General features: G+C 37.4%; 1 protein-coding gene across 7 annotated transcripts in view; it reads right to left on the reverse strand.

Annotated features, from left to right (window-relative positions):
* RPAP2 (RNA polymerase II associated protein 2) overlaps window positions 1–22,824 on the reverse strand; it is an 88,239-nt gene that overhangs the window by 24,448 nt on the left and 40,967 nt on the right. For 4 of the 7 annotated variants that reach the window (XM_054476331.2, XM_063664819.1, XM_063664818.1 and 1 more), the window contains one exon: window positions 16,945–17,013. In XM_054476331.2, coding sequence (XP_054332306.1) covers window positions 16,945–17,013 — 69 coding nt within the window. Of the gene's footprint in view, window positions 1–4,928; window positions 5,270–9,702; window positions 11,265–13,799; window positions 14,930–16,944; window positions 17,014–22,824 lie in introns of those variants that run through there. The other 3 variants (XM_054476350.2, XM_054476360.2, XM_054476339.2) reach the window with 3 other exon arrangements.

Raw genomic sequence — 22,824 nt, forward strand, 5'->3', positions numbered from 1 at the left:
TGGCAATTGCTTTATTCTCATGAAACATTTTTGTAGTGCAGCAGATTTGTCACTCATTGCAATGAAAACCTGTAAGTGATAAAAAACATTATAATGTGGGGCCTCAAAACTCACTGAAAAGAAAATCAGTATATAAATAAAATGGAAATAGTCGTGGAGATTCAATTACTGTAATGTCTTTTCACCACCACAGAAATTGCAGGTGTTCACCAAGAAGTTTTGAGCAGTTTCTGAAGTGCTTTTGCTGCACTCAGAATTTTCAATGTTAAGCCTTGTGTATTCTGATATGTTCCCATCTTTAAGGCAGATTATACTTGAGCTGTACTAAAATGACAAACAGCCAAATCCCAAACTCATTCAAAGTGAATGGTGGGACAACACAAACAGCCAATAGTGAGAACCAGAAAATTCCAGGCTCTTTTTCACCATTCTGGCTTGTAAAATCTGCTTTAAAACTTTGTAAAAATATTTAAACAAGGAATAAAATGGAAGCATTTGAATTTTGCTTCCAAAAACCACAGGACTTTATTGGTTAACTGGAATTATCAGAATGAGAAAAGCCAGAGGCAGGAAGAATATTTAAAAGCTGTTGAGTCTCTATAATATACAATCTAAATGGAAGTGTTTAACAACAGAGAAGAAAACACACTCGGTTATCAGGATCTTGAATTTAACGAGCACTCTTAATACACCTGGGAATAATTTTTTTCTCCTTATAAACTTTCATTCAAGTTTGCAAGGCTATTTTTTAAAATGCATTCAGTAAAACTAGTTAAAGGAAGAGTTTGCCTCTTGAGTAAAAAATTTCCATTAGGATCCATTAATATTTGATAAATGCTTCCAATTCAATGAACAAATATCAACATGTAAAACATTTAAATAATTCTCCAGAATTGTATCTGTGATGCATCAGATAAATAACTAAAAGACTTAGTGCCACCTCTATCGACCTGGTGATTAACTGCTCTCTAACCAATTCTTCTATTTTGTTAGTCCACAGAAGAGAAAACAGTTACGTCCATGGAAGATAAAAGCAATATTTGGAATAAAGTTTTGAATCAAAGAAACATTTTAAAAAGTTAAAGTGTTTACTAATTTTATAACTAATGAATTAAAAGATAATCTCACATTTACATCTAACTTTCTTTTTTGTTAATTTTATTAAAGATTTTATAAAAATTGTATTTGCAAAAAGGCAATGCTGGATTTGGTTAAAAGTAGCAATTCTTTTAAGGCAAAATAGTCACATCTTTATCAGACTGTATTCACGTGGGAAAATATGAATCATTATACAGATTACATCTCTATAATGAAAGTCTTTTCTTCAGTCACAATAGTAAGCAACTATTTTTGTTTTTTCACATGCAATGCAATTTTACCAGTGTTATCAAATCTATGCTGTTTAAGTCCATAATATCAACAATAATTTATCCAAGTTTTTCCCATCCATTCATTCTTTTGATGTATCAACAAATATTCACTGAATGCTTACTAAGTGCTAGAGTAAGTGCTTGGCACTAGGAAGACAAAAGTAATCCAGACAATGTATTTGACTGCATGGAGATTATGTTTTGGTAAGAAAACTGCTTCAAATTCACCTCACTTACTATAGATATCTTTCCTGGTTTAGCACTGTTTACATATTGTCCAAACACAATATTGGATAAATGGAAATTCTCTTATTCTCATGTAGAAACTTAAGTGTGTGTGTGTTACTTTTATGTATATGTATATATGTATGCTTTTTTTTTTGGTAAATTACATGTTTATGTTCCTAAAACCGACTTGTGGGTCATGGAAGGTGAGAAGGCAGGGGAAGGTAAAAGTCATGAATATGAGAAAATAAAGGTTAGTCACCATAATTAAACATAGTGGCTGTACAACTCAAGCTCAGAAATGCCTAAATTAATTCTCCTAGGGGAATAATTGACCTGTGGATAAAGGGGGGTAAGAATCAATCAGAGCCAGAATGAAACTAATAATACAGTAATGAATTTAACAGTAATGAAAATTAATAATATGGGTTTTTGGGAGCTGAAATATACAAGGTTTGGTTCCTGCCTTTTGAAATTCAGAACAGGAGGCAAAATGTTACCAAATAACACTGACATTTAAGGCAAGGAGAGAGAAATATGTGGCAGATATGTAGGAAAGTGGGTGAAAGGAGTTAGGAAAGAAAAAGAGGCAAATACAACTTTGATGTCATTCCCAGTCTCTTCATGGGCCACATTCCACCAGTTACCCTCTAGTTCTTCCAGCCTTGCCTGTCTAATGTCTCCTTCCCCTCTGCTACCAAAATGCTCAAACTTCCACTATCCTGAGAATCTTCTGACAATTTATCATATCATATTGGATTATAAACCCCCTCTCCTTTCTGCTTTTGCCAACCGTAAGAAAAGAGTAGTTGGCATTTGCTCCGTCTAGTGCCCCAACACCATATGTAATACTATAGCAGCCTTTGCAATCTGGTCTCCACTCCTATCATTCTGTAGAAACTGCTTTCTTGAAGGTTACCCACACCACCTAATTGCCAGGACCACAGCCCTTAGTCCTTATTCTCATTTTTGTTTAGCAGACAGCAACTACTTCATCTCTAGAAAGGTAGTTACTACATTTTTCTTGACACTTAAACTTACTCTGGACTCTTTAACAGTGTTCTGGTTGATTACATACCTGTCTGAGGCACACTGCAGTGCAAAGTACATGTTTTGAAGTCAGATAGGGTCTGAGTCTGAATCTCAGCTCTGACCTTGGGCAAAGTATATGTTTTTACAGAGCCTATTTCTTCCGTTGGTGAGTGGAACACTACCACTTACTAGACTGAATTGTGAGAATCAAATAAAATAATGTGGAGTCTAGCAGTGTTTGCATTTAGTTGGTGCTCAAAGTGTCTGTTTCCCCTCCCTCCCCTTTTCTGCTTTCTCTGTATTCTTCAGGCATCCTTGGCCTTGATCCAGCTGTCCCACAAAGTTCTGTCCCATCTTGACTCTGCATTTAACATCGTCTGCCTCTTGCCATCTCATCCATCCCAATGCTGACACCAAAATCTAGGTCTCTGATTTTCATCACCATTCTTCAGCTCTAGTTCCATATTTTCAACCCCTGTCAGGGAGCCATCTAACTGATAATCTGCCTAAATCTTAAATTGAACAGGAAGTCTCAGCACTTGCAAAACAGGTATAAAACCAAGTGCATCCCCAGGCACGATGGCTCATGCCTATAATCCCAGCACTTTGGGAGGCCAAGGCGGGTGAATCATCTGAGGTCAGAAGTTCGGGACCAACCTGGCCAACATGGTAAAATCCTGTCTCTACTAAAAATACAAAAATTAGCCGGGCATGGTGGCACATGCCTGTAATCCCAACTACTTCGGAGGCTGAGGCCGGAGAATTGCTTGAACCTGGGAGGCGGGGGTTGCAGTGAGCCGAGATTGTGCCATTGCACTCCAGCTTGGGCAACAAGAGTGTAACTCCAGCTCATAAATAAATAAATAAATAAATATAAAATAAAAACAAATGCATCATCTCTTCCAATCAGTTCTTCCTACCTACTTCCCAGAAGGCATCAGTATCTTCACAGCCACCTGTCTTAATATCTTAAAATTATGTTTGACTTTCCCCAGCTTTTCAAAATCCTGTGGATTCTAGAGCTGTAGTGTTTCTCATAATTTGTCTCTTCCTTTTCATTTCATTGCCTCATTGCTCTTTGTTTAAGTAGGCTGTTACTAGTAGAGGCTTTGAGAAAATCAATTCCATAAAAGGTGGGGGCAAGATATAGAATGCAAAGGATTAATGAGAAGCACTGGAATTACTGAGAGCAGACTTGCTCTTCAAGAAGTTTGGTAGGTGAGTGGATGCTAGCCTGAGGTCAAGAATAAAGGATAGGTCTATTTGTTTTTCCCGTTTTGTTTTTTAAAAATTTAAAGATGAATAGGCTGGGCATGGTGGCTCACACCTGTAATCCCAGCACTTTGGGAGGCTGAGGTTGGGGATCACTTGAGTTTAGGAGTTCGAGACCAGCCTGGGCAACAAAGTGAGACCCCATCTCTACAAATTTTTTTTTTTTTAAAGCTGAGCATGATGGTGCATGCCTATGGTCCCAGCTGCATGGGAGGCTGAGGCAGAAGGATCACTTGAACTCAGGAGGTTAAGGCTTTAGTGAGCTGTGACTGTGCCACTGCACTTTAGCCTGGGTGACAGAGCGAGATCCTGTCTCAAAAGGAAAAAAAATAAAGATGAGCCAGCCCCTAAAAATTTTAAGTACAGTGAGACAAGCATACATTAATCAAGTAATCATACAATTAAATATAAAACTGAAAACAGGATAAGTGCTAAGAAAGAAAAGTACATAGTGTTGTAAAGGCCTACGTATAGAGTTATTTTATCTAGTCAGGGAAGTCAGGGAAAGTTTCTTGAGGAGGAAACACTTCCTCAAGTTCTGAAAGATGAAGAGGAATTAACCAAGGGAAAAGGGGAGAGAAAATTCTGGACCTGTGTGCTACAGTGGTAAAGACTATGATGAGAAACATATGAAAGAAGGTCAGAGTGACAGGAATGGGAGAACAAGGTAGGATGGTGTGAGATGAGGCTGGAGAAGAAAGAAGGGCTAGACCACACGGGTATGTAGGCCACAATAAAAAGTTTTTCTTTAAGAGCAATTGAAAGCCTTTGAAGGGCTGACGCAAGGTGGAAGATAGTATCAGATCTGACTCCAGATCTCTGCAAGACTAACCTTCCTAAAACACAGATTTTATGATGTTATTCTACTCAAAACTTAAATGAAGGGAGGATCACTTGAACCCAGGAGTTTGAGGTTACAGTGGGCTATGATCATGCCACTGCACCGCAGCCTTGGCAACAGGGCGAGATCCTGTGTCTAAAACAAACAAACAAGCAAACGAAACTCCACAAAAAACAAAAACAAAAACAAAAAATTTAAACAACTTTCATTACCCACTGAATTAAGTTTATCTGCCATTAAAGAATTAATCTCAGGGGCAGGGTATGGTGGCTTATGCCTGTAATCCCAACACTTTGGGAGGCCAAGGCAGGCAGATCACTTTAGGCCAAGAGTTCGAGACCAACCTGGCCAACATGGCAAAACCCCATCTCTATTAAAAATACAAAAATTAGCTGGGTGTGGTGGCGCACGCCTATAGTCTCAGCACTTGTGAGGATGAGGCACAAGAATCACTTGAACCCGAGAGGCAGAGGTTGCAGTGAGCCAAGATCATGTCACTGCACTCCAGCCTGGGCAACAGAAACTGTGTCTGAAAACAAAAAAAAAAATATATCAGTACAATAGACCCAAACTTTCCTTCTAGTTATCGCCTTATCTTGCTTTTTTCACGCTATAGGTACTTCCTAGAATACTCTCATCTGTTCTATTTCTTGAAATCCTTTCTGTCTTTTGAACCCATCAACTTTGTATGCCCCCCAAACAGATCTTTTACTTCTGTTATAACCTCCCAATTGAAGTCTTTTACTTCTATGAATCCCAACAATATTTTGTGCCTTTTTCTTTTTTGGCATTTAATACATTCAATTTTTTATTGTAGCTACTTTTGCACATGATTTCTCCCTTTCCTCAATCTCCAGTAGGCTGTAAAGTGTTTGAGGGAAATGGATTTGTTTAATCTTTGTATTCCCTACAGGGTCTAAGACACAGTCTTACTCATAGCATTGCTCAATAAACATCTCTGTGTGTATATGTATGTATGTATGTATGTATGTATATATGTGTATATATATATATATGTAATTCTTTTTTTTTTTTTTTTTTTTTTTTGAGACAGAGTCTTGCTCTGTCACCCAGGCTGGAGTGCAGTGGCGCAATCTCAGCTCACTGCAACCTCTGCTTCCTGGGTTCAAGCAATTCTCCTGTCTCAGCATCCTGAGTAGCTGAGATTACAGGCGGTCCCCGCCATCATGCCTGGCTAATTTTTGTATTTTTAGGAGAGACATACTTTAACCATGTTGGCCAGGTTGGTCTTGAACTCCTGACCTCAGGTGATCCACCTACCTTAGCCTCCCAAAGTGCTGGGATTACAGGTGTGAGCCATTGAGCCTGGCCCATTTTTTAATGAGAGAAAAAAAGTAGAGAATAAAAAAGGAAAATGGGCCAGGTATGGTGGCTCATGCCTGTAATCCCAGCAGTTCGGGAGGCTGAGGTGGGCAGATCACTTGAGGCCAGGAGTTCGAGACCAGTCTGGCCAACATGGCAAAACCCCATCTCTACTAAAAATACAGAAAAAAAAAAAAAATTAGCCAGGAGTGGTGACACACACCTGTAATCCCAGCTACTTGGAAGGCTGAGGCAGGAGGATTGCTTGAACCCAGGAGGCGGAGGTTGCAGTAAGCCGAGATCAGGTCACCTGTACTGCAGCCTGGGTGATAGAGAGAGATTCTGTCTCAAAAAATAAAAATAAAAAAAGGAAAATGTTATTACAGAGCTATTTTTTAAAAAATTCCTTAAATGTGATTTGAAGAATCAGAAACTTTCACATAAAATAACTTTCTAGACTTTTCTATTCATTGTTGATACTTATTCCCAGAATAAAATATAAATAATAGGCTGGGCATGGTGGCTCCCACCTGTAATCCCAGCACTTTGGGAGGCTGAGGCAGGTGGATCACTTGAAACCAGGAGTTGAGACCAGCCTGGCCAACATGGTGAAACCCCGTCTCTACTAAAAAAATTAAAAAATAAATAAATAAAATAAAATGTAAAGAATAAATTGGATGAGGAAAAAAAGGCCCACAGTTGGAGTGAGGATTCTGTAAGTAAAACAGTTTTAAAACATATTTTAACATTTAAAAAATTAATTTATACATTTCATTTTGCTCTTTTACCAACTTTATTATAATGTGCAGATACTAAACCCCTCCACGTTCTCCTTTTGCATTTGAGGAAAAGTTCCATATCTTTGATATGAAGAGCAATATAGTTTGAGTATCCCTTATCTAAAATGCTTGGGACCAGAACTGTTTTGGAGTTCGGATTTTTTAGAATTTTGGAATACTTGCATTATACTTACTGGTTGAACATCCCTAATCCAAAAATCCAAAATCTGAAACACTCCAACGAGTACTTCCTTTGAGCATCATGTTGGTGCTGAAAAAGTTTCGGATTTTGGAGCATTTTGGATTTTGGATTTCTAATACTTAACCTGTATAATGTCAACTAAAGTCTGCACTAGAAAGAGAAGGCATCTTGGGGGTGTTCCTCTCATTTTCTTAAATGAGTACTCTGAAATCTTTCCATAGAAAGAGTGACTGACTAGTATTTCCCTGCCAAGCTTATGATGGAGATACCTAACAAAGTATAACACTTGGACAGTGTCACCATGGAACTCCATTTGCAAAATTAAATTGTTTCCTATGCTAAATATACTCATCTTTATCTCTTTCAGAAGCCTTTGACATATTGCATGAAAACAGTTTCTTACTTTTTACACCTCATACTTGAATTAGCACTACCAAGTTGATTTAACCTGGATTTAGTCCAATCCCTCATACTGCCAACAATAATAGTCAATGAAGTTAAGTAACTTGTACAAGGCTACACTGATAGTTAGGAACAAAAATAGGATATATCCAGAATGAGACTGAGTTTAGGGTTTCAAGAGACCCTTGTATAGTTAAAGGTAGTCTATGGGGTAGAATAATTGTATTAAAAAAATAATGTTAAATAAAAATTAATGACATAAGGACAAGGTGGGAGGATTGCTTGAGCTCAAGACCAGCCTAGGCAATGTGGTCAAACCCTATCTCTACAAAAAATAATAATAATAATTAGCTGGGCATGGTAGCATGTGCCTATAGTCCCAGCTACTTGGGAGGTTGAGGTGGGACGATTGCTTGAGCCTGGGAGGCAGAGATTGCAATGAGCTGAGATCGTGCCACTGCACTCCAGCCTGGGTGACAGAGAACCTGTCTCAAAATAATAATAATAATAATAATAATAATAATTAATTACATAAATTAAAATTGCATTTATTTAATTTTAGGCACAAAGCTAATGTCCCCAAATTTGAAAAACCAAGGGGCATGTGAGGTTAGTACCATTAAAGGACTTCTAAGAGAAACAAAAAAAGTAGACAAGAAGACTATACCATTAAGAAGTATGTCACTATGAACTTTCCATTTCAGAACTACTATCTAGAAAACAGAGATAAAAACTTTGATTATAAGAAACTATGATAGCCAAATAAAATAAAATGTTTTTCTTATAACAGATGGTTTATGTCCTGTTAATGTTTGCATTTAATGCTTTAGGTTTACCCATTAATAAGGAAGCAGGGATGCTTTCCACTGATATTTCTAATTCAAAAGAAAAAAGTTCTTTGTAACTCACTTTGTGGTGATATATTACACATAGGTTTGTTTAAAGGGCTGGGTTACAGTGACTTTACAACTTTATATCTAATTCCTGTTTGTGACAGATCTATAGAACAGCTTGGCAGATGAATGCTGGAAAAGCTTTTCTTCATCATTGTTGTCTTGTAACAATTCTCTCAGAATAGTGTCTCCAGCATTTTTTCAATACTCTAAGATTGAAATGTAATCAACTATGGCTTCCACACACAATGATTATCACACCCTTATAGTGTCAGACCCTGATGCTAGGGGTAACAGTTCCCTTAAGCTTCATGCTTCCTAGCTCTCAGGGAGCTCAGTCAGGATGTGATGGTGGCACTAGCAGATCTAGGGACTGGCTCCTAAAATCAAGGCTGTGATTTGCAAGGGCCAACTGCTGCTAACTGCTGTCATCACCACCACTGCTGTTGCTTGGGATAGTGAAGTTGGAGTGCACATCTTTTTGCTCAGGATCCTTGGTGACTTTTAATGTGGAGTATGGCCTGAAGTTGGAGTCACTCAACTACTTATGAATAAAAAAAAGAGTAGCATTATAAAACTGCCAAAGATATAGGGAATTCTGTGGGGAAAATTATTGTAGAAAATCGGCTTTGATTAAAAATTTAAACAAGTATTATTTCTTTAGAAACTATCTAGATTCCCATATAGTTCTGTTGGCTGAGGGTAAAGTTATTTCAATTTAAAAATATGTTTTTCTTACATAAACTCTCAGCAATAAGTATGGGAATGTATAGAAATAATCTAATTATTGCTTAATCCTCAGTAAACAGGTAAATATTTAAACTTCACAATGACAAAGGTGATAGGATAGTAAATATCATAAGATAACAAATTCAATATTTATATAAGCAAGAAACAAAAAATGAATTTTATGGATACTGAGGAATCCAAAAGAATACCAGTAGCTACTGTTCAGACATTTATATGGTTTCAAATTGAACACTATGAACACCGTAACCTTTGTTTTTAGCTCGAAAGTACTCATTTTGTGTGTATAGTAGAAATTCCTAAAACATAAGAAATTGATGTTACATGTCCATGAAAGCCTAAAATCAATTAGATTAGGCATATTTAAGTTTTTGGGAAACTGCATATATAAGCCTTTAAAATGACTACTGGGTGTGAAGCAAGATGAGATAATTTGTAAAGTTCCATCTTTGGAGCCCTCATACATTGCTGGTGGAAATGTAAAATGATACAACCACTGTGGAAAACACTTTAGCAGTTCTTTAAAAGGTTAAACAGAGTTATCATATGACCCAGCAATTCTACTCCTAGGTATATACCTAAGAGAACATAAAACATATGCTCACACAAAAAAATCTGTACATGAATGTTTATAGCACTGTTATCCATTAAATAGCAAAAAATGGAAATAACCCAAATGTTTGTCAACTGATGAATAAACAAATGTGGTATACCCATACAATGGAATATTATTTGGCCATAAAAAGGAATGAAGTACTGTTACATGCTACAAAATGGATGAATCTTGAAAACATGTTAAGTGAAAGAAGCCAAATACAAAAGGTAATATATGATTCCATTTATGTGAAAAGTTCAGAAATAGGTAAATCTGTCAAGATAAGAGAATGGATTTATGGTTGCCAGAGGACTGGAGGAAGGGAAATTGGGACTGAACTAATAGATAGGAGGTTTCTTTTTTGGGTGACAGAAATGTTCTGGAATTAGATAGTGGTGATAGTTGTACAACATAGTGAATATACTAAAAACCAGTGAATTGTATATTTTGTATATTTTAAAATATACAAATGGTGAACTGTATATTAATTTTATCTCAACTTTAAACAGCTCAGTTAAATATAAAAATTCCATAATTGTAAGGAAATATAAAAAAGTAATTTCAATGATCTTCAAATATGGTCTCAGATACCTAAAATTAAATTTGGACTGTTAAGGGAAAGAGTTGGGAATACTTATAACCAATACATTTCTAAGGAACCATCTCTTTGTTTTTCATGGTATGTTCACAGATTTTTCTGAGGAAATTACTGATAGGCAGGCTTTAAAAAAAACAGCCTGCTGAGGCAAAAGCCTTAGTCACTTCTTTCCATTCAGGCCTGGTAGCCCTAGGGAAGTGACTCTCCAGAGTATCTATCTGTATGATGGTTACCTAAAGTGGCTGCCCATGTCCAGTGATGGCTTTTGTTTAGCGATCATGGTCAAGTTGAGCTTGTTTAAATACCATTTCCCAGGACTTACATGCTACTCCCTGAACGACAGGAATACTCAAAGCTTTTAGAGAGAATAAACTATTGTATGGTCTCTGCCTAGGAAGCGGGCCACAGTTCACTGGAAACAGCCAGTTCAGATAAATAAAATGAAAGCAGACATTTTTGGAGATGGTCTTGAAAGCTTTCCATTAGAGAACATCAAGGGCATAGAACTAGGAATAGCATGTATCCATGTTAGACTACTACAAGTCACTTTATCCTCTATCCTTTCTGAGTAATACAAAGTATTCATCTCCTTCATTGGATAACCAAATAATTCACACAGAACACAACACACACCTCTCTCCCTGGCCACCAAGAGACATTTGACTTCTATGACACAATTGACCATAGACCATCAGAATACAAAGTAGTGGCTTATTTACAAAGCTTTCATATTAAACTTGGGTGGAAAAGTTACATTTTAAGTATAAGCACTCTTGAGGAAACCTGATTCCCACTTCTGGCACATAGGCTGCACATAAAGGAACTCAGACCAGTCAAGCTGCTTCTCGATAGCCTTCTATATGTCTTCTCTTTGGCTGCCAGTTTTGGTCTGGACGTTTCCCTGTATTTCTCAGTTTTAGGTCACCATCAGCACAGTCCATTCTTGTGTTACAGGCTCAAGTATACTGACAGAGGTCACAGAAGACTGGGGAAGACCAAGAGCAAAGGGAAGAGGGAAGGAGTAAATGGGACAGAAGCTGAGCGATGTGTCCTATGGCTAGAAAATCTTCTCAAAATACCAATTAAATCTCAAAAAAGCTATTCTGAATACTGTGACCATGATTAAAAGTGATTCTTTACTTTCAGGTTTCTTATATTGTGGGTAACATGGAATTATGAGGAATATAAAAACAAATATGATATACTTTGATACCACATCATAAAATATAATTTTATGCAATTCGTTATGGTCCTTTTTTTTTTTGAGAGAGTCTCACTCTGTCACCAGGCTGGAGTGCAGTGGTGCAATCTTGGCTTACTGTAACCTCTGACTCCCTGGTTCAAGCGGTTTTCCTGCCTCAGCCTCCCGAGTAGCTAGGATTACAGGCACGTGCCACCACACCCAGCTAATTTTTGTATTTTTAGGAGAGATGGGATTTCACCATGTTGGCCAGGATGGTCTCAATCTTCTGACTTCATGATCCACCTGCCTCGGCTTCCCAAAGTGCTCACAGGCGTGAGACACTGCGCCCCGCCTACTGTCCTTTCTAACTTCAAAATATATAAATACATTAATAAGCTTTACACAGTAGAGTATATAGGTACTAAATATTTATAGAAGACTATCTTTTATTTTGAGACAGAGTCTTGCTCTGTCGCCCAGGCTGGAGTGCAGTGGCGCCATCTCAGCTCACTGCAACCTTTGCCTCCTGGGTTCAAGTGATTCTCCTGCGTCAGCCTCCAGAGTAGCTGGAACTATGGGCACGCCCCACCATGCCCTGCCGATTTTTGTATATTTAGTAGAGATGAGGTTTCACCATGTTGGCCAGGCTGGTCACAAACTCCTGACTTCAACTTATCCGCCTGCCTCGGCCTCCCAGAGTGCTGGGATTACAGGCATGAGCCACTGCACCTGGCCTATAGAAGACTATCTATATATACTTATATACATTTTTATTAAAAGTCATGCATCAAAGATTGTGGAGAGAGTCTAACATCTCAATAGGGCATATTTAGTTAAGAAAATCAGGTTCAACTCTATATTATTTCACTATATAGTACCTTTTCCAGGAACAAAATCAGATCTAAGAGTAAAGTCTGATAAACTTCAACTAAGATGCAAAATTACAACCAAGTACTTAAGCAATAAATCTGAGCAATTATCAGGTTATTTTATTGCATTTCTAATGAGTTCTTCTAAAAAAAGTCAATCAATTATCACTGTTATATATGTTTTATGTGTAAGGAGTGCTTGAGAGTCTTTAATTATAACATTTATTAAATAAGAATAAGAGGACATTTTTAAAGGAATTAAAGGAACATTAATTCCTTCATAAATGTATAGTGCTTAAGCTCTGCTTTAAAAGGTCTTTCCATGTGCTCTTGGGTGACCACTTAGGGCTGAATTCATAGTATAAATATCAATAAATGTTGCAATCACAATAGTAATTCAAGTCCCATGGAATCAGTGAGAAACCTAAATGAAGTGGGAATGGGTCATGATGTATTTTCATATGGGATGCATTTCATTGAGTGTGCAATGATCAACTGTACCAACTCTGTTTGATCAGATTTTTTTCTGAGATACGCAAATACAATTTCCATCAGTATACATTGATAAATTACATGTTATGGTCCAAATTATTATTATTATTTGAGATAAGGTATTGCTCTGTTACCTAGGCTTGAGTGCAGTGGCACGATTATGGCTCTCTGCAGCCTTGATCTCCTGGGCTGAGGCGATCCTCCCACCACAGCTTCCCTAGTAGCTAGGACTACAGACATATGCCACTGTGCCTGGCTAATGTTTTTATTTTTTGTAGAGATGGGGTCTCACTATGTTGCTCAGGCTGGTCTTCAACTCCTGGGCTCAAGCAATCCTCCTGCCTCAGCCTCCCAAAATGCCGGGATTATAGGCATGAGCCACTGCACCTGGCACAGATTTAAAAAATGTTAATACATCTGTGAAAGAACAATGAAAGTCACCAGGAGAAGATGGCTTACTACCAAAACTCCTTATTTCCTTTAAGAATAAAGGTGTGAAAATTCAAGACTCAGTTTTATTTATGTTATCCTAGACTATCATGTTTTGGTCAAAATGTTGACTTTTTTCCCCCTTTAACAAGAGTTAGACTTGTGGCATTATAGCAACATACTAATACAATTATATATAGGTATATGTATGTATCCTCTTCTAAGAGTTCACGAGGAACTCTGAAAACAGCTTTCATGGATACAACAAATGCTATTATAGTAATAATAAAACTTAGCAATATTCATATATAAAGAACAGTTCTACTGAACATATTATCTTATATTCATCTTAAGTGACAACTGCCATTTAGAATCTTTTGCCTAGCTATAAAGACTTATAAGCAGTTTGTTTTTAAACATGAATTCTAGAAATGTCTACAAGTTGTGACTTAAAAATTCCATTGGAAATTTGAGAGTGGATGTGAAAATTTTCTGAATAATAGGATAATTATTTTTAAAAATGACATACACCCATGTATGCCTACAGTCAATGTTAGTGGCAATAAGCTAAAAGGCTGAAAGGTGGGGTTACTTCTCCACAAATAACGTGTGCATGTGTTTCGTCCTTTCTCTTTATATGTGCATGTCTCTGGGCTTCTAAAGTCTCCATATTTTTCACTGTAAGGCTATTTATCCAATGCTGGCCCTCATGCCTGCTTTTGCTTTCCCCAATGACAAAATGCCTTCTCTAAAATGTAATTGTGAAAACTGTAAGGGGGAGAAAAGGGGTGGAAATACACATTAAAGTATAATTATACTTTATAGAAGTCAATGGAGTTTTAACATGATGAATATGTATTTTAATTTTATCCCTAACTTGTACAGTAGTATTTTCTGTAAAAAGGTGATAAATGGACAAAGCTGGAGATTAAAAAGTCTATCAGTTGAGCCACAGATTTCCAGTGGGGGCAGAAATATGAAAAGCTAAAGGGGAATTTCTGAGAAAAGAGGAAATAAGAAAATAATATTGGGCAGGAGACAGAAGTCTTAGAAGCTGATGATCAAAAGAATAGGGAGATTCAGCTAGTGAAGATACAGAATGTGCAAATGCAGAATGAAAAGAATCTGCAAGGAAGGCCTAGAGCAAAAGTTAGAATTATCAGAAAACAAGATTTCAAAGGCAAAAACCTAGGAAACACCACTTGTCTTGGTGTCTATAGTGACCAAAGATTTTTAAAGAAGCCAAAAGGGTTTCCCCTAACTGGGGAAGATTTTAGTTGTCCAGTTGACCAATGACTAGGAGAAGGAAGGTTAGATCTAGAGGTAGGGATTAGGGCATAACGAAAGAGAGAAGGGATGCAAGGTGAATGACAAAAGCAAATAGTGTTTACTGCTACAATTTCAAGATTGAGTGCCCTAGGCTGGATGCAATGGCTCATGCCTGTAATCACAGCACTTTGGGAGGCCGAGGCAGGTGGATCACAAGGTCAGGAGTTCGAGACGAGCCTGACCAACATGGTGAAACCCCAACTCTACTGGGCATGGTGACAGGTGCCTGTAATCTCAGCTACTCAGGAGGCTAAGGCAGGAGAATTGCTTGAACCCGGGAGGCAGAGGTTGCACTGAGTCGAGATTGTGCCATTGCACTCCAGCCTGGGCAACATAGTGAGACTCCATCTCAAAGAAAAAAAAAAAGATTGATTACCCAATATAAAACATGCAGTACACTACAGTAAAATGTGTGCAATTTGTTCCATGAATTCAATTAAGGCACAATTTTTATGGGTCACTGACTCTTGAAATAAGAGGTTCCCTACATTATATCCAAAGTTAAAGAAGTCAAACAGTGCATAAAAGGACTAGCAAAGCTTTCAGTATTTTGTGCCACATGGATGCCTCTATTAAAATCAAACACTAGAGAGGTTTACTTTTGTATGGAATAATCATATGAAATTTTAATGGTAGCCTTTATTATTTCATTTTCCATACTTCTTCAGTTCTTTGCTATATATTTTAGATAAGATGTGGCAAAAACTTAATCCAAAAACAGTAGGACTTAATGTGTCTTCAGTAAGCAGTGCTCATGACGATAATACTTTCAGTAAGTGGCTTAGAAAGCAAGATTCTGAGATTAGTGCTGAGCCTAGGCCTCTGACTTGTCAACCAAAAAAGTTACTTCTCCCTTTAGTATAATGAATTGCAGAAGTACAGTTAAACAGTTGTCTATAAGGGTTTATTAGCAGGCATATGATCTGGTGGGTGAGCAGAGATACTGATATTTTCTTTGCCGGTGACCAAAATATTTACAAATTTCATAAAATGGAAAGAACTTTCTAAAAAATTAATAAGATCTGTTTCACAAATTACCAATTCAGCTGGAACACTGAATAGTAGAAATGACAAAAGATTTGTTCTTATGGTTGATAAAAAATTTATATCAGGGCATTCAAGTAAAGTTATTTTCTGTGTTCTGATTTAATGAATCATGTGAGTTGCATCTAGTTGGGTGACACAGATTCTGGCTCACTGAAGCCTACTCTAATGCTTCTCAGCACAGCCTTCCTAGGGACAGTAAAGCCAGAATAACATGTCAGACTGAAGTAATATCAAAGAAAGAGAAAGCAAGGCTGGAAAGGCTATGAGATTGATTCATAACACTTTTTGACCTGTGAGTGTCTGGTAAGTTTTTAATGTCCTATGGGCTTCAATGACCTCTAACAAGCACCAAGCAGCAACAGTAATGCAATAATGAATGATCCTCAAAAGAAGAATTTTACAATTCAAGCTGAAAAACACTACACTTATTAAATAGTTTTAACCCTATTGATAAATAGCCTTAGAAACCACTAGTGGTTTCTTAAAAGCTGAATGAGTAGTAAATGTTTTATATATGCTTTTGTAGTAAGCATCTGGTTTAGTTCCTTTAAACCTGTTAGATTTTAAAAATGTATATTAATCTGAAAAACTTTTTTGGTGCTAATAAAGTATGTTGAAAAACAAAATAATATTAGATATGTAAAAATACAGATGTAAAATAATGAAGCCCATTCAATGTTAATACAATAGACTACTAAAAATGAAACTAAAAGACTATTCTGTATATACTCCACATGAGGATATTTGTCTTTTTCAAAGATGATAACAGGCTGGGTGTGGTGGCTCATGCCTATAATCCTAGCACTTTGGGAGGTAGAGGCAGGTGGATCTCTTGAGTCCAGGAGTTCAAGACCAGCCTGGGCAATATAGCGAGACACTGTCTCTACAAAAAATACAAAAATTAGCCAGGCATGGTGGTGTGTGACTGTAGTCCCAGCCACTAGAGAGGCTGAAGTGGGAGAATTGCTTGAGCCTGGGAGGCAGAGGTGGCAGTGAGCCGAGATCACGCCAATGCACTCCAGCCTGGGCGACAGAGTGAGACCCTGTCTCAAAAAAAAAAACAAAAAAGAGATGAAAACAAATAGTATTTGTAAAGAATAAGGTATTCAGAAGAAAAGATGGTAAAAAATATAGAGAATAATTACATATCACTTTAAATAAAAATTGTTTTCTTACATAGGAAAGGAAAATAAGGCACAAAATAGAGGTATGATATTTTCCAAGGCAGTTTACAAAATCAATGGATCACTTTGTTTTTCCCTAATCAATATGCTTCACATTTAGTATTTAGAGTTAAAATCTGAGAGAGTACTTACAATGACAGCAACACCATAGCAATTAAAGTCCATTCCGCAGGTTTGTGTATAATATTTCTATTTGTTAACCTGAAAGATAAAATTTATCCAAAGAGTATTACCTTTAAATAAACGTTCTATTTCTTTCTAGATAACATCAGATTTATAATAATGTGCCAAAGAAGCACTATTTTTTCTAAATACTGGTTATATTTGACAAGAAAGAGTCAATAGTACAATAACGTGGCTCAATAGTCACTATCTGATAATGGCCATCTCAAAAGGAAGTGTTCCAGCCGCACTTTTATATGTTTTTAATAATATTACTACTAGACAAGATAAGCATGTAGGAACAATGTGGGAAACTAAATTGCTTGATTAAAACACACACATCCCCAACAAACATAATATTCTCTATGCTTTCCCCTAACCAAGCAATTCCTCCCCTCCCGTCTTTCCCTCCCTCCCTCCCTCCCTCCCTCCCTTCCTTTCTCTCTCTCTTTCTTCTCTCTCTTTTTTTTTTTTTTTTAAAGAAACGGGGTCTTGCTATGTTGCCTGGGCTGCAGTGCAGTGGCTCTTCATAGGCATGATCATGGCGCACTGTAGCCTTGAATTCCTGGGCTCAAGAGATCCTCCTGACTCAGCCTCTTGAGTAGCTGGGATGACAGGTACATGCCGCTGTGTCTGGCTTAAGGTAAGCAATTTCTGATTTTAATTTTACTTCATTTTCTGTACCTTTCCATCGGGTGCTAGGTTGGTAGCAGGCAATTAAGGCATGTTATAATGCATAATTTACAGAAATGAGAGTTGGCTTAATAAATTATAAGAATAGGTCTTTATTAAAGAAAACTTAAGTTTTAAAAAAAATCAGAAGTAAATTTTATCACTTAGCCATTAATGGCAACAAAAAACTCTGTAGTCATCTTAGATTCTCAGAAAGCATTTAGAAAGATCACTCTAAATTTAAAAATTATATAAATCAATAAGAAAATATCAGCCAATACATAAATGGTAAAGGATATGAACAGGGAATTTATAGAGGAGGAAATCTGAAATGGACAGTAAAATTTGAAAAGCTCAGTCTCACTAATAATTTGAGAAATTAATATAAAGACAATAATTCACTCCATCCACCTGGAAAAATGAAAGACTGACAATACCAAGGGTTGGTAAGGATTGGAAGAAATAGTGCCTTTAACACACCATTGATGTGAGCAATTGAATGACAATTTGGCAATATCTAATAAAGTTGAAAATGCATATAAACAGCCCAGCTATTTATATACTTCTAGATATAAAGCCTAAAAATACTCTCACTTATACATAAAAAAAAAGTGTGTTAAAAAATGGGTTTTAATGCAACTCTGCTTGTAATAGAAAAATAAACTGTGGCATATTTATAAAATATTAAATAGCTGTTAAAATGAATAAACTAGATTTACATATTTTGCTCATCATAATTTTGAATGAAAGAAAGCAAACATTGTATGGCATTTTTTTTTTTAGACAGAGTCTTGCTCTGTCACCCAGGCTGGAGTGCAGTGGCATGCTCTCAGCTCACTGCAACCTCCACCTCCCGAGTTCAAGCAGTTCTTCTGCCTCAGCCTCCCAAGCAGCTGGGATTACAGGCATATGCCACCACGCCTAATTTTTGTATTTTTGTAGAGGTGGGCTTTCACTATGTTGCCCAGGCTGATCTCTAACTCCTGGCCTCAAGTGATCCACCCGCCTCGGCCTCCCAAAATGCTGGGATTACAAGTATGAGCTACGGGGCCCAGCTGGTATAGCATTATTTATATAAATCAAGAACAGACTAAATACTAAATATTGTTTATGGCAGTAAACATATAAAAAAAGACTAGAAGGATACACATCTACTTCACAGTAGCAGTTGCTTCTGGGGAGGAATGAAGAATGGGTTGGGAAAGGGAACAAAGGGGACTGACTTCATGCCCTCTTCCTCCTTTGCATCAGCTATTCCGTCCATCTGAAACAATCTTCTGCCAGGTAAGTTTCCTTATGTCATCTTTGCAATAAGGCCTATCTGGACCACAGTATTAAAAAGTACAACTTGCCCTCTATCTCCCAAACCCAATACTCCTGACCTTCTTATTCTGCTATATGTTTTTCTTTTTTTTCCATACCACTTATTGCCTTCTAATATATAATTGTTGTTTATTTTCTGTTTTTTCTTGTCAGAGGGCAAGAGTCTTTGTGTATTTCACTATTTATTCCAAGTTTCCAGAACAAGTGGCTGGCAGTCAGTAGGCATTCAATTAATACTTTTTGAATAAATTAATTATAATGTTTTCTTTAAAATATATACCTGAATCAAATTTTAGAAAATATTAAAATCTATTAATTCTGAGTGGAGGATATATTTTGTTACATTAATCTGAATTTTCCCCATCATTTTCCAAAATTTAAAAAAGCCTAGATGATAGAAAAAGGAAGTACAGTATATAAAGGTTAGAGTCTGAAAGATATGGGTTTAATATCCAGATCTGTCCTCAGTAGTGTTTTATTTTGGACACATTGTTTGATGGCTGTGAAACTTACTTTGGTAAAATAAGGACAATAATATCACCCATCTCATAGGGTTCTTGTGAGGATTAACTATACAAGAGACAGCCATACTGCCAAATCCAACGGACATTTTGCAACCCTCATCTTAATCTGTCCAGCACTTGACAATCACTCCCTTCTCCAGGAAACATTTTCTTCACCAGGTTTTCACTTGCCTGGTTCCCCCACCTCTCATGAGCACCCTCCTTGGACCTTTTAATACTGGAGTGTCCCAGGGCCTCTGGCCTTAGGTCTCTTCTCTCCTGTATAAACAAACACTCTTTCCCTTGGTGATGTTATCCAATCTTACGACTTTAAATATTAGAAACTATATGCTGACAACTCTCAAATGTATTACCTCTAGTCTGGACCTCCTCCTTGAATTCCAGATTTCTATATCTAAGGGTCCACTTGACACTCCTACTTGGATGTCTAATAGGCATCTCAAAATTTGGTAGAGCCAAAATTGGGCACCTCATCCTTCTCCCAAAACTAAGGATGGTGTGACACTCCTATCTCAGTAAATGGCTTACCCTGTCCTTCCAGAATCCAGTTGCTCAGGCCACAGATCTTATGGTTAAACTTGACTCTCTCACATCCCATGTCCAGCCAGTCACCAAATCTAATGATTCCACCTTCAAAATAGGATCTGATCACTTCTTATTACCTCCACTGCTTTCTCTTCAGCCACACCATTTCTTACCTAGATTACCAAAACTGCCCTGGCTATTTCTAGCTGTATTGGTCTCTCTGCCTCTGCCCATCTGTTGTAATTATCAGCTTGGCAGCCAAAATGATGCTGTTAAAAAATGTACGTTAGATCATGTCATTCCTCTGTTCAGAACCTAGCAATTACCCTCCATCTCACTCAGAGTAAAGGTCAAAGAATGATCATAGCTACAGGGCCTATACAGTCTGTACTACACCCAACCCCAATCCCATACTTCTCTGACCACATATCTCTCTACTCTTGCCTCTGCTCATTTCTCTAGCCTCACCAGCAACCTAAATATTCTGTGAATACACCAGGTCTGCTCCTGGTTTAGTCTTTGCACCTGCTATTCCTTGTCTGCTGTGGTTTCACAGACAGCAACACAGCTTGCTCCCCTACCTCCTTTCGGGTCTTTACACAAACAGTGTCTTCTCAATGAAGTCTTCCCTAACCAGCCTATTAAAAAGTGCAACTTTCTCCCTCCTTAGTACTATCTGATTTCCCTGCTTCAAAGGAAAAGGGCATATTTTTGTACTCCCTCTATTAGAATGTAAGTTCCATGAGTGAAGGGATTTGTGTGTTTTGTTCACTGGTGTACCTGTAGCAAATAAAACAGTATCTAGCATATAGCCAAAGGAGCTAGCTCAAATAAGGATAAGCATATAGGAATAAAATGACAAAAAAATAGAATTTCCTTTCCTGGCCGGGTGTGGTGGCTCACGCCTGTAATCCTAGTACTTTAGGAGGCCGAGGCAGGCAGATCATGAGGTCAGCAGTTCGAGACCAGCTTGGCCAACATGGTGAAACCCTGTCTCTACTAAAAATATGAAAATTAGCTGGGTGTGGTGGCGCATGCCTGTAATCCCAGCTACTTGGGAGCCTGAGGCAAGAGAATTGTTGGAACTCAGGAGGTGGAGGTTGCAGTGAGTCAAGATTGCACCACTGCACTCCAGCCTGGACGACAGAGCAAGATACAACTCAAAAAAGTATTTCCTTTTCTATTATACTCAAATCTCCTAGAGTTAAGACAGATTTAAGATTTCATAATTCACTTATACATTCACCAAAAATGTATTTAGAGTGTCTGCTGTATTATCACTGTTCCAGGCACTGGAGAGAACACAAATAAGAGGTTTTGCTTTCATTTCATTTCATTTCAAAGTACTTCTAGTAGCAAACTAGCAAAATTTCACCTGTTTTCATATTTTTCCTATTGCTGAGCCAAAATAATTTCCAGCACAGTGCTAAATGAATGTATTTACTATTGTTTGAGTGACAATTCAAAAGGGAAACAGTAATATTTGATAGAAAACATTTAAAAAGCAGATTTTTCAGGCCAGGCATGGTGGCTCATGCCTGTAATACCAGCACTTTGGAAGTCTGAGGCAGGCACATTGCTTGAGCTCAGGAGTTCGAGACCAGCCTGGGCAACATGGTGAAACCTCGTCTCTACAAAAAATACAAAAATTGGCGGAGCATGCTGGTGTGTGTCTGTAGTCCCAGCTACTCAGGAGGCTAAGGTGGGAGGATTGCTTGAGCCCGGGAGGCAGAGGTTGCAGTGAGTTGAGATCACGACACTGCAGTCCAACCTGGGTGACAGAGTGAGACTCTGTCTCAAAAATAAAAATAAATGAAAAGCAGATTTTCAAAACATAATTTGAAATTCATACAGATTGAAATACGTTGATTCTTCACTGATTAAATTTAAAATGGACTTTTGTGTAAAAATAAATTTTAATTCAAATCTAATTTAGAAAAATATCTTGATTCAACACTGATGACAGTGAATCATTATCAAGCAGATTCTGATGGAACCTGCTTTACACTATGACAGGTAAACCAATGTAACATTCTAGATAGCAGATTTGTAATGCAATTCAGTGGAAAAGACAGCTCTATTCACTGGGGAAATTCTCATAGAGCCAAAAAAGCTGCTTTATGTTTAGGTCCCAAAATAGGCTCTCAACACTGGCTACATATTAGAATCATCTAAGGGGGGCTTTTAGAAAATACTAATGTCTGAGCCCAACCCTAGCCGAATGAAACTCAATCTCTAGGGTGGAGCCAGACATCTATAGTTGTTAAAAGCTCCCCAGGTAATTCTGATGCACAACTGGCTTGAGAATCACTGTTCTACAAGTTCCCATTATTGATTGTCATTTCAGAGAGAAGGATATGGTTATTTATGTCAACTCTTTCCCACTATCAGTATTGATTGAAAAGATTTCTCAACAATAGTTACTGTCATCAATATGGCATTTTTCCAGAAGCTTCACCTGGCAGCTGTAGCCTACAAACTGTCACAGACCTGCCAATGTTGTCCAGAATCTGGAATCTGAAGACTTCAAATCAGTTGTCTTACCAGAGGTCATTCTGTATTCTAAGCAACTGACACTTTTCTGAAGGACAGTGAAGCCAATTTAAGCAATTTTTATCAAAGCTACAGACTTTGACTTACAGTTACTAAAGAGTAAAGATTTTCAAAAATAATTAACACCAAGGTTTTTGGAACAGAATTTTATAACACCTCCTACCAAAATAAAGCATACTTTTTTGGGCTTATTTTCCCAAAGCTTTTTATTAAATTTCAAACATATATAAAAGTGGAGAGAATATAAAATAAA

The sequence above is a fragment of the Pongo pygmaeus genome, chromosome 1, assembly GCF_028885625.2.
Source record: "Pongo pygmaeus isolate AG05252 chromosome 1, NHGRI_mPonPyg2-v2.0_pri, whole genome shotgun sequence".
NCBI classification, from domain to species: domain Eukaryota; kingdom Metazoa; phylum Chordata; class Mammalia; order Primates; family Hominidae; genus Pongo; species Pongo pygmaeus.